The sequence below is a fragment of the Lepeophtheirus salmonis genome, chromosome 8, assembly GCF_016086655.4.
Source record: "Lepeophtheirus salmonis chromosome 8, UVic_Lsal_1.4, whole genome shotgun sequence".
NCBI classification, from domain to species: domain Eukaryota; kingdom Metazoa; phylum Arthropoda; class Copepoda; order Siphonostomatoida; family Caligidae; genus Lepeophtheirus; species Lepeophtheirus salmonis.
The window spans coordinates 28612146-28625025 of NC_052138.2; the positions used below are offsets into that span (position 1 = coordinate 28612146).

Here is a 12880-nt window from a genome sequence, read left to right on the forward strand (position 1 = left end):
CAGACATATATTATCAAGTCGGTACAATTCACGCATACTGGCATCCCTGAAATTAGGAGAGAAAGTTATATGAAACAAAGTAAATAATTAACTTCAAATCTTTTTTTTTTTTTTTTTTTCATTATTAACATATCTAGAAGTAAAGAGTATTAAATATGTATATACAAATGCAGGGGGGTCCGCAGGTGGTTAATAAACCCTATACGCTCATATGAGACTAATTCGTCACATCATAATTTTTTGGGGAAAGATACAGAAAATTTAATTTTTTGGGAAAAAAATTTCAAAAATCAAATTTCAAATATTAAATTTTTTGAAATTTTTTCAAAAATCCACAACTATTCACAATTATTTTTTTACACAAATATTAACTATCCACACCGTAATATTCATGTTCAATTTTTTTTTAAATTTTAATTCAGGTAGTAAAGAGTTCAGCAATTTTTGTTTATTTACTAGAAAATGTAATATTTAAAATACTATTTCAAAAAAATTATTATTTAAAATATTTTTTCAAAAATTTAATTTAATTTTCAATTTTTTTTTTTTAAATTAAATTTTTCTTTTTCAATTTAAAAAAAAATTATTTGAATAGCCATGGATTTTTGAAATTTTTCTCCAAAAAAGTAATATATAATTTTTTTCAAAAAATTTATATCTGAAATTTAATTTTCAAATTGTCTTTCTATAGAAAATAATTTTTTGTGAATGGCTGTAGATTTCTCAATTTTTTTTTTCTGTGAGTAGCTGTGGATTTTTTGTATTTTTTTCTGAAAAATTCCAAAAAGTAAGCCCTCTTCAAAATATAAACTTTCCAGTGTTTAGGCCTAAATTTCTAAACAGATTGAGAAATCCATGGTTTAGCACAAGTCTGCGTCATCATGCTCGGGATATTTCTGGTCCCGAGTCATCATGCTGAGGGTTTTTTGAGTTCCGAGTACAATCTCTTATGCTCCGTGTCTATAGAATAATTAGTAATACCTGGATGTACCTGTAGTCTCGTCTAAGGCAAGATATAATTTCCCTCAAGTTCTTCTTCCTTAATCTTTGACAACACTAATTTACATTTGGACTGCATTGATTTGGTTTGAGATGGGGTAGATAAAAAAGAATAATAATGAGTGAGGATAGCGTTCGTAAATAAAAACACATATTAAGGCAGGGGACACTCCTTGAATCAAGTAACAACTGCGAAAACCCAGACCCTCTTTCCAAATAGCATTTTATGCAACTCTGGTGATTAATGATTATCGTCCTCAAAAGAATAGTTATTTATTAATGATTATAATAGAACATTTATTTATCTTGTGTATCGAAAATATATAAGTTTGAGGAAATAATTATAAGAAGGAAAAAATACTTTTTTATGTAAAAGTATTTATTCGTCTTTTTACTCTTCCGGACCATAAGCACACCGGTGTCCCCAAAAATATATCAAAATCTAGATATGCAATCTTTGCCAATATTTTTTTTTTTTTTTGTATATCCCATTGAGTAAAAAGTATCAAAAAGTAGGATGAAAATATCAGAGGGTTTTAAGGACCCGAAAAGGAATTTATTGACATTCTCTGATTGTGATATTTATATAAATTATTATTATTTATTATGGGGTATGACGTCATTATGATAACATTGAAATAGTAAATATTATTAAGAGAATGTTGGGTATTTGCTTGTACATCGCCAAAAAAATAGAATCACGCAAAAAATACAAAATGGAACCAAAATCCTTAGATAACCATATTCTTTCAAATGAAACATGGAATATTTTTCTATAATATAAGCTATATTCCTTATCATTATGAATGATGAATAAGCCATAGGTGTCTAAATAAGAGTGTCGTTTTTCAGCCTAAAAAAGGATATATATCGAGTTCAGAACAAGCTACAGAAGCGCTCAAAGATAAATTATATTTTTGGCTTCATTTCGTTTGTAGAAATTTGGTGTTCCCCTGTGCAATCCTTATTTATATATACCTTGCCCCCACATACCTTTTGAAAGAAGTTCACGAATATGTTATTTTTTTAATAAAAATATATTAATACGGTTTTTCAATACAGGTTGTATGAGTTAAAATCTTTTAATATTTAATAAGAATTATTCAAGAACTCTTTCTATCCTAAATACGCAGCAATGTTGATTACTTCAGTTACTGATTTGATAACATTAGCCTTTGTGGTAAGACAGTGGGAGACTAAACTATTGCTTAGCTTGTGATGCCCTTGAAAAATTCGAAAGGTAAGGTCTTCTTGGATTTCGAGGCTTGCCTTAATATCAAGGCCCCTACCTTCAGTAGCTCCCAGCTTAACAAGGGCCAATTTGGGAGATTTAATGAGTATAAATTCCGACGGTAATGTTTCCAGTGACAACTTATCATGAAGCTCGTTAACGGTTAGCCCCTTTTCTTCCCCAAACTTTTTGAGCCCCAAGGCTTCCTTACGCTTGTTTTGGAAGTGGAGTCGTAGGCCGCCAGTGGATGCTCGGGTGGGTCTAGGAACAGGCGGAAGGTTCGGCCACACTGAAGGCACAGCATCTTTTTTCAGTCTCCTGAAAAGTGAAGTAATTCAATTAAGTACATATGTCAACTCTTGTAGTAGTTTGATATTTTCATTTTAAAGTGACTTAGCCTTTCAACCAAAGCTAGAACCTGTTTTGAGCTTGAGCCCTACCTTAGTCCCAGTTGCCGATTAAGTTGACGACCACTTCCCTGTCTTTGGTCTACAGAATGGGTAATATAATCGGATTCCGTGAAATGGAGGCTGCACAATCTTGAATTCTTAGTAAATGTCTTTTGTCTTGGAATAGCACTCTCCCATTTGGATTCAAGTTCCAAATTAGGAGGGACATTGAATCTAGGAAAACTATGAAATAGGACCGTGGTATTCTTGGGGGTGCCGTCATAACCTTGACGGCATCCAGGAGCAGAGCACTTCCATCCCATCACCTGAAACTTAACAATCACGACCGAAATCCAAAGGGATAACACTGAAACCAATAGCTACCTAGTCCATTTAAAAAATAAGCCGTGTGTTGGAGCCAGCGCGCTTTTTATTTTCTTCTTCATGTAGTCCAAAGAGCTCGAGATGTCCATGGTTTAACATTTTATATTTTAAAGAAAAGATAAAATGGCAGGTTCTTAGTCAATATGTACAATTAATTTCATTTTTCAATGCATCATTGTGTCTCCTATATAAATAAGTCACGTGATATAATGTGTATCTCCACAAAATCATCAAAATTTTAATACTAAAATTAAAACATTTTCAATTAAAATAGATACTTAGACAGATTGTTTAGAACTATGCGTGTCGTATAATATACAATAAGCATTTCTACATATCAAATATGTATATACAAATCGGCAAAAAAAAAAGAGTTTTTGTTGGTTAATTTATACGATGAATTTAGGAAACGATTTTTGATGTTATAATAAATTGCATGAGTAGGACTTTAGATTAACTTCATCAATACGACGCCATATAGTCATGAATACATAAATAGGTTTAATTATGTCTAATTTTGAATATGTGTATTATTTCAACGTTGAAATCAAACATAAATATCCCAAAATTATCGAAGTAACATCAACAGCATATTCGTAATTGAAAGTTTCAAAATGCTGACATAGATCAATATAATCCCTATTTCATATTTTAATAAATATTATAACTGTAGATTATGAGTGGTAGAGGAGACGGATAACGTAGAAAATCTACATTTTGCTCTCATCATAATTGAAACCTGTGATAGTCCGAATTATTAATTAATCTATAAACTCCTTAACTCCAAAATAGAGTAATCATTCATGAATATCAGAACAAAATACTTAACTATGTTGATTATGACTTGCAGTGATAATCAGAGGGTAGAATAAGTCCTTAGGTATATTACAGGTCCAAGTCTTTGCTCACAAGTCCCAGTCTTTGAATATTTTGATAGAGTCCACCGATTTATTTCAAGCTCGTCGGGGGAGAAAGTGATTATACTGCAGTTACAAGTCGAGTCTTAAGTCTTTGCTCTGAAGTCCAAGTCTTTAAATACTTTCAGCGAGTCCTCCATATTTCTTTTGATCCCATTTCAAATTAATAATTGACAGCTATAATATAAATAAAGTCCATAGTGTTAAGGCTTTTCTTTATTATTTTTTTTATTTTAAATCCTAGCTTTCGAGTCCTAGTCAAGTCTTTGATTGTGAGAACAAGTCAAGTCGCAATTGTATTCAATTTGGGAAACTCCCATATATCAATTTCTGTGTCAAAGTACCTCATCTTGAAATAAGCCGAATCGAGTGAAATACTTGACTCCCAACGTTGTCATTGGTATGGAAACATTTAACGAATGTGACAATTGACTTCATCCAGATTCAGTGAAATCTGCAACCCATATCGTAGGCGAAACTTCATTTAGCTTGCAGAATCAATACTTCGGTCTACAACAATTGTTTGCTCCTATCTCCTATTAGAACTTTGAAGGCTCATGAAACTTCAAAGAATAATAATTTTGCAGATGTAAATTAGAACGAGTATATGAATTCAATTATACATAAGCGTGGATGTTTCTGTGATATAAATTATAGATAACTCGCAAATTTTTGTTAAGTTTTACAAATTTTAATACAGGGAATTTTACCTGTACAAAGTTTACAGTATTCATATTTCCGTAAGAAAAGTTCATCATGATAAACTGGACCATGAAGATAACCATTATTCGGAAATTTTTTGTTGGAAACAAGGCAATTGTGATTCATTAATAGTTTTTTTTTTTTTTAAATTATGTATTCTCTAATTTAATGATGCCTCTATCATCGGTAAATTTTAAGTTAATAATCCAATTAATTTGTTTGAAAACATATTTTCCATATATTAATTATATTCACAATTAAGTTTCTCATGATGAACTTTCCTCAAGGTGAAGAGAATAACAGGGAACTTTGAGTACAAAATAAATTTTATGCACTTCGAGGTAAAGTGCTTTTTCTGAAGTTACAACAAATAAAGCATACATAAATTATCCGTCCTGACAAGGGAGTTTTATCACAGTTCAGCTCCTCTCGAAGGATTTTGTAGGTCTTGTCCAGCCTAATTGTCTTCTCAACATGTATTTTTTTGGAAGCAGCCTTTATTTCATTAATGACTCTTGCCTCCGGAGGTTCATTAACTCCTTTCATGTGACTTGAATTATTCAGTTTAACTTCATGTTTGGGAAATAAATCCTTCCCTCTAATTGTATTATTGTTTTTGTAGGAACTCCATTTTGATGTCTGATCTGCAACATTGCTTGCTTGATTGGTTTTGATCTTAGTAGAATCCAAGATCATTATTGTGTTAGGGAACTTCGTCTGGAAGTCCTCAGGCAAGTGGTTTTCTATTGTGTCATTGGACAAGAAGCGACCAATCTCTTTAAATTGATCAAACATAAAGTTCACCCAAGTGATAAACACTTTCTTGACGGAAGTACGGTGTATACGAAAGATAATACCAAGCTCAATGTCATCTTTATTTTGACGTAGCTTCATCAATGTAAGGAACAACTCATCTTGTCGCGTTAAGGACTCAATTTTATAGCATAGTTGATCAACAGTAGGTCCGAGACAAAAAAATAAATCTTTGAAATGATCGTAGTCATTCAGTCCTGTGTAGTAGACGATTGCTGAAAATAATTGGATGTATATTAGTCAAAGTAATACTAGTATAAAAGAAAGTATCATGGATATTTTCAAGAAGGGCATATCTATAATCTACTATTATAAAACCACAGAAGTTAATTGAAATATGCAACTATAGCATGCGTTTTTATAATATCTTAGAATAGGTAGAATTCTATTAATTTACCTGATGGATAATTCACAAAGTTTCCAATCGAGAACAGAGGTCGAATGATGTCTTCATTGGTAGAGGTAGATTGAATATACTCATCTTTTATGATCAAGGGATCTGCTTGGTAATCTAAGTCTTGTGTTAGATTTAAAACACCCTCTTCCACCAATACAACGTTCACATTTTGAGCAGGATCCGTGATTATGTTATTGTCATCGCTCATTTTGTTTTCATTCTATAAAAGGATGGCTATATGAAAATTTCTAGAAAAACACTTTAACCCTAAAAACTTGCCTCAATTTCTGTTTTGATCAAACGATGCTTTTTCTCAAGTGTAGTTTTAGAGCCTTCTTGTGACCGAGGAAAAACAGATGGGACTGCATCTATTTTCAAGCGCCGACATGATTTCCCCCCAACAGAAGCTAGACTTTGCATTATTTCTCTGAAATCTTCTGGCTTGAAGTGCTGACCACATAACACAGAGTAAGGAGATGGATTCCAGAGGAAGCCATTGGCGTCTTTTCTTTTCAGAGCAATCCGCCATTTCAGACAAATACTTTCGTTTGATGGAAATCGGAATGTTCCTCCCTTCGAGCATCCAATTACAGCACAAGTCGTTGGCATATTTATATTTCTATATTAATTTATATTAATTACCAACAAATATAGCAATATTGCAAATATATAAATTGAACTTATTGTTCTCAAATTGAGATAATATATTGTATCCTAAAATAATATAGTATATCCTACAAGATATACTGGGGAGCATAAGGACTCTAAGGAGCCCAATTTAGGAATCTCTGTTATATATTTTTACTCTTACTTAACACGATATTCTTCAGAATATTGTGCACAGTTGTTGTCCATATCACCCTTTCTAGATATGGAGTTTATATCGTAGGATGCGAACCAAATTGCGTAACTCAAATATTTTTGCATAATTAAGCTTGGAAACTCCATTCTTTCATTATGAAGAATGGTGTTTTCCAATTTTCAGAACAAAATGAATCAGAGAAATGCATTTCAAGAGTCTGAATTTATCTGTTTCTATGTATCAACATGAAATATTAGACTTTAAGGATGTGATATAGGCAATAATATGTATTGATTTAATTTTTGAGTTTTCGATATTTGGCCCTCAACCCTCCATATGCACCTTAATTTTAATACGCTCCTAAAATTATATTATTGGTCTACACAGTTCAGAATCAAATGTCTAATAATAACTAATACTATTTGTCAAAATTGTAAGCATGAGGTTAAAAATATACTCATACCGTGATTATTGAATTTCTGTCCTTATAAATTCAAGTATAATTATTTATTTTATAGTCAATAATGAGATATTTTACCTTTTCCTTCAAATTATGAATTTTTTCAATTTCCTTATAAAGTATCCATGTCTGAACTCACTACGTTTCTGGAGTATCGGCTGCATTTAGTAAAAGGTTCATCTTTCATAATGCAATTGCTTCGAATAAACACTGGTCCTCCAGTCGTGTCCAAGTGCTAAGAGGCTGTAGAAAAAAAATTATATTTAATATGTATTCCTTTATTTTGTTGATTAGGTTATAAATCTACCTTCCGGGCTGAATAAGGAAATATAAAATATATAAATTAATAATAATTACCAAATCATATTAATATTAGTATTTATTTATTTTCTTTTTGACAATAAACAATAAAATTCATTATCACGGAAGATTCAAAATTATCTCTCTTAACCTCGAGTAATTTATGTTTATATGCAGGGAGCGCTCTGGAAAAGGAGTTTGCCAATGCAATGAGGACTAGGAAGACAGTTTGGTCTTCCTTGGCCAATGTTACTAGAACACATTGGAGTATGCACTCTTTTTGATATTCTACAACTTGCCACACAAAATATATTATTCCAGTTCATTCACTGTGTATTTCAATTTTATCGGATTTAATCAATATTATATATACTCATAAAATTATACTTCGATAAATTATCCATTAATGAAGATGCACCTTAAATTAAAAAATACTTTATCAAATGATGGGCGAAAAAATATTCATATTTGACCCAGTGCATATTTTCAAAAATTTATATTATAATTTCTTATGCCGCCGAAATTTCGTCATCCCATCTTTTGAAAATGGCAAAATAACTTATACTGGAAAAATCGACAACATTAAATCTATTTATAAAAAGGATATAGGCATCAGATATGTGTATATATTAACTAATCATGTTGTTCATCCAAATCCTATAGAAAAAACAAAAGTTAACTTTTCACTAAAAAAATTCGATGAATCAAAATAGAGATTTTAAATCGTTATAGTAAAAATAACAGAGAATTGCAATGTTACATCAAAACTGCGAAATTTCCAAGAATAATAAAAATATTTTGGAAGTGTAATTCAACCATATTTCATGTAAAATTATGGATGGTTGTAGATAAATCTATTTTTAACGATCAAAGAACATAAATATAGTATCTAATATCATTTGGAGAATAGTTATTCAAATGGAAAACAATATCTGATATGAGCAACAGTTTATCCAATAAAACATTTCCAAGTGCAATTCATCTAGGAGATAAGATTGGTCTACTTATCTCCTAGATATAAAACACGTTAAGATTATATTACTCAGAAAAATAAATTTTGACCTCATTGAAAGATAATTTGGATGGTATCGTCAACTTGGTGGTAGTAATTACTTTTCGAGTTGCACACAATTTTTAGAGAGTGAAAAATAAAATTGAATTAGTTCCTTATTGAAAATGAATAGTAGGTCCTTTAGTTGATTTAAAGAAATTTTCCTATTCAACTCTTCTTTACAAAACGTTAAAGATGATTCAAAAACATTATTGTGAATGATTTCTCATATAAATATTACAGACTTATAATATTAAATTACCAGAATAGAAATGTAATTCATTACGTCAGCGGATTTATATCCTTTAGGATAATGAAATGTTTACAACAAAAATGTTGTGTTGAATTGGTTTGTATATCAGAAAATGATTTTATTGATGTCGATGAAAGGGACACATGATATCTTATGATCATTTTGAACCAGTTTGCAGGCAAGCTCTGAGGGGAATAACTATATCTGCATGTGCGGGATATGCTGTTTCTTCTCTCAAAATTCCCAACATGGTAGGTAGCTCCTGGGACAATGCCCTGGATCTAATAAGATATCGGATATCCGATTCCCTTCGTTACCATTCAAAGTTGAGGAGGATCGTCCGGCAATATGAATTGTTCATAAAGAAAGTGAAGTCCTAGATTGGATTTGTATTTTACTGTGCTGTTGTTACATTATTTTATCCGTGTTGAACTTTTTTGAGTTAATTGTATTTTTATATTTTAGTTGTTGTTAGGTCTTTGGTTAGGTGGTCTAATTTTAAACTATAATGTTTATTTATGTTTTTAGCAACGTAATTCTTCCTAACTTTTTGTAGTGTATTTTTGTATTTATTTTGTTAATATATCAACAATTTAAATAAAGATCTTAAAAAACAAAAAAAAAAACATTTTTGGAGGCCATGTATAGAGGAGGACTCAAAAGAACAACAGATATCATATACTTGACATCTTTATAAAATATTACATAACATTTTTCAAGCAGATATTATTAGAAACACATTATTTACATGTAAGAATCCAAAATATGTAAACGATGTTACTGTAAATACTTTAATAAAAAAAGAAGAATATTTGTCTGGAATAATGACAGCGGAATGTAAAAATAATCAAAAATTTAATATCTTTTTGGATAAAATATATGTTATAACGTACAATATATTTGTAAAATTATTTTCTTATAAAATGAACAGCCACAATTATTCTACTAGGAAATAAATAATTTAACAGATAAAAGTAAGTCTGTAAATGAATTAGTAAGCTTCGATCGTTAAATTAATAAATTTCGATTGAGTTGCTAATTATAAATAAATAGATATGCAAAGTAAAGTTGTAAACAAACTATTTTTTCCTCTGAATTTCGTCCATAAGTTTCATCATACATAAAATATACATATTCACATAACATAACATAATATCGATTAGTAGTTATGTTTTCTAAAATTAAAACAGTTTTTATAAGATTAGTCCAAGAGTATTCTGTAGTACTCAATATTATTATTATATAATAATAATACTATAGTAGAATACCAGTAAAAGTGCTACAATTTCACATTAGTTGACATCCACATGGATAGATAACCCTTTCCAACAAAATCACGCTAGTTTCGATACACTAGAACAGCATATACTCAATTTAGAATCCCCTGATTCCAAATATGGCCCTATTTTTTCTCTCAAAGTCTCGTGACCTTCAGAAAGGGGCCATACATTTTTTTGGCTATTTTTAAGGTTCAAGGCTGTTTTAAGCCCTTGGTATTGAATATAAGGATAAATTATGCTAAAATAATTTAAAGACGACTGTTAAAAAATTCTACAACTATTTATAAAAGGTCTGCATCATACTTATAACTCGAGTTATATTTCTTTAAAGTGGAAAATAGGTGCTTTTTATTTTGAGACTCACAGTTTCAAGACAAATAGATTCAAAAAGTTTAAAAATATCTTATAGCTGAAAGTATTAACTTGAATTTTTTTAAAAGAGCTTCCCCAAAAACTTTCTATATCGTTGTCAATTTGAGTTAAAGCCACGACAATATTTCAAGGATAAAATTCCTTTTTGAATTGATCTCATAATAAAATTGTATATTTATTGGTATGCCGCAGCTACAAGAGATAGAAACAAAGAAAAAGAAAAGAGATAGAAACAGGGGTTCCCAAACTTTTCAGCCTGTGACCCCCAAATAATGGTGCCAGAGACTGGCGATCCCAAACGACACTGGGGGGGGGGTGATAATGTTGCACACAGCGATGCACATCCACTACACACGCGTTGTGTGTGTGTCTGTTATCTCAGACAGTGCATGCACACACAGGACAAGGAGCCCCGCACACTCTACCAATGCACACAGTGAGATCAGAGATTGTATTTTCGTTGTCACAGGTAAAAAAAACTACAAAATATCTACCAGCTGGCACATTTATGTCCTGGGCCATGTCTGTGATACACGTTCAGAGATTATTTGTCCTGTCTTGCTGAAAACTAATTCGATTGGACGAATGTATCAATACTGCATAGTCTTTTTTCATTATTTATCAAGTCTAGGATAAATATGTAGTGTTCTACGAACACCACTAACAGACGGAAGTAACGGACTGGAGTAAAGCCAATAAGAAGACCTTTTGATTGGGGGTACAATCATACACTAAATATATATTCTCTAAGGGATCACACTTAAAAAGGATATTATATCAACTCGTAAAACAAAAGATACATTATTATCTATTTAAAACAAATCCCTACGTCATGAGCTAAAAGTATATAAAAGACAATACATAACAAAATAATTCCTCAACTATCCCACCTGAAGTTCCGAAATTCTTGATACTAAAAATTCTGCTACAAAAGCACGAACTTCTAAAATTGTATCTGAAGAGGCATTATTATGTTCTAATGTCTAGCTTTAACTCATTCGAAATTGGAAGTCCTCACCGAACATGAATTTGAAAGTATGAAACAAGTTTGGGAGGTTTTAAATCACTCTTCCTTATGTTATTCTATAGATTTTTAAATATATATATAATATCTTACAATTGGGTACTTTTGTTCGTGAGCTCGGGTAATTCGCCTCTTTTATCTCCAAGCTTGTTCCAAAACTACCAACTCAATAGGATGTTACCTTCCACTAGCGTTGCATTTCCCAAAGCAAATGAATTAGGGATACTATTGAATAAAAATGAAAGGGCGTCGAGTTTGACCCCTAAAAAGGTGCCCGTACAATTATTCTGTTAAAAAGGTTGTGGTGATATCAATCCGTAGTAATATTCGGCAAGCATATTATTGAATAATAAAAAAAAAATCCATCTTATAAGTTATATGCTAAAACACACCCCGGTACACGGCAGGTTGAATTCTTGAATTAGAGACGCATCTCTAAGCATCAAGGATCCCTTTAATATGCCATAATACAGATCTTTTAGTAAATACGTTCTTTTAAAGATTCAGTTCTTTTGTTAAAACAGTTCAGTTAGTGAGTGTGTGACTTTACAATAGTTCGTGTGCGTTAATAAGAGTGCACTCAAAGTATTAAGCTAATGAGCTACCGTGCAATACTTGTATATATTCATATATCATAATAGCTAAACAAACAAGACTAAGTGGATATTATACATATTTGATTGGGGTTAGTGATATATTATATATATGGGGAAACTTACGGTATAAACAAACAATTCACTCTTGCAACTGAGTCGGTACCTTCGTTGAAAATAACGAATCGTTCGCGAACCGAACAGCACTCATGAAATATATATAGGCATAATGGCCTATGACATCAATATTGCCTGAATTTTCAATTTGATGTATCGTACCGACTGCTGGACTAGAAGGACAGATTTTGACATAACACGCAACCACTCGTACAGTATGACGTCTATATTAAAAAAGTCAAACATCAGTCGTACACGCGTTATGGTATATATAATCTTATATTTCTATGAACCTTGATTAATTCTAGAATTTGTAGAATTAGAATATACTTGCTTCTCCACTTGTGACTATTTTTATTAATACCCGAATATATTTTAGTTTATAGATCGAGTTGTTATTTTCTTCAAGGTAGAAATAATAGCAAAATACTGCCTCTGGCGGACAAAAAAAGTAAATTCTGAAAAGTAAATTTCTCATCTGTTTATTGTTTTCGTGTTCGTTTCTCTCCTTGGTTTAAAGCTTTACACCAGGGCTGCGGAGTGGGTACATAGCTATATGTAGGGTTGTATTCTCAGTCATCTGAATTCTGAAATATGGGAGATTACAGTAATTTGGGACTATTATGGTTCAGATATCCCCAAATTAAATTTAGAATTAATAAAACTGACGTAAAAGGATTTTTATTGATTCTGTATCCTCTTCTGAATTCAACATATTTTCATTTGTAGGGTCAAAAAGGATGAAAAACGACACTCTTCTTTATACCTTTATCACTTATTCATAATACATAGTGAT

At 31.2% G+C, this 12880-nt stretch overlaps 2 protein-coding genes across 6 annotated transcripts; both read right to left on the reverse strand.

Annotated features, from left to right (window-relative positions):
• Positions 1-1512: 1512 nt before the first annotated feature.
• LOC121122871 (uncharacterized) lies at positions 1513-7513 on the reverse strand. Of its 5 annotated transcripts, XM_071890394.1 has the most exons (10): positions 7452-7513; positions 7173-7337; positions 6112-6451; positions 5833-6052; positions 5004-5650; positions 4265-4483; positions 3833-4097; positions 3004-3742; positions 2671-2945; positions 1513-2548 (listed from the first exon to the last, which is right to left on the reverse strand). In XM_071890394.1, exons 3-6 carry the CDS (start codon positions 6439-6441, stop codon positions 4460-4462), a joined length of 1221 nt encoding a protein of 406 aa, XP_071746495.1. In that variant the 5' UTR covers positions 6442-6451; positions 7173-7337; positions 7452-7513; the 3' UTR covers positions 1513-2548; positions 2671-2945; positions 3004-3742; positions 3833-4097; positions 4265-4459. The 5 variants fall into 5 exon arrangements, with proteins under 5 accessions (XP_071746495.1, XP_071746493.1, XP_040573881.1 ...); XM_071890392.1 differs by lacking the exon at positions 4265-4483; XM_040717947.2 differs by having other exon boundaries at positions 2016-2548; positions 3004-4097; positions 7402-7487.
• On the reverse strand, positions 2116-2942 carry LOC121123594 (uncharacterized). Its single transcript, XM_040718717.1, has 2 exons — positions 2671-2942; positions 2116-2548 (listed from the first exon to the last, which is right to left on the reverse strand). The coding sequence occupies exons 1-2, from the start codon at positions 2940-2942 to the stop codon at positions 2116-2118; spliced, it is 705 nt and encodes a 234-aa protein (XP_040574651.1).
• Positions 7514-12880: the final 5367 nt, after the last annotated feature.

Coding starts and splice junctions, on each gene's coding strand:
- LOC121122871 (XM_071890392.1), bottom strand. CDS start 6,441: ATGCCAACGACTTGTGCTGTAATTGGATGCTCGAAGGGAGGAACATTC. Junction 5,651..5,832: donor CTTTGTGAATTATCCATCAG/GTAAATTAATAG, acceptor AATTATTTTCAG/CAATCGTCTACTACACAGGA. Junction 4,098..5,003: donor TGTCAGGACGGATAATTTAT/GTATGCTTTATT, acceptor TTTATATTATAG/CTGTCAATTATTAATTTGAA.
- LOC121123594 (XM_040718717.1), bottom strand. CDS start 2,942: ATGGGATGGAAGTGCTCTGCTCCTGGATGCCGTCAAGGTTATGACGGC. Junction 2,549..2,670: donor AATCGGCAACTGGGACTAAG/GTAGGGCTCAAG, acceptor TTCACTTTTCAG/GAGACTGAAAAAAGATGCTG.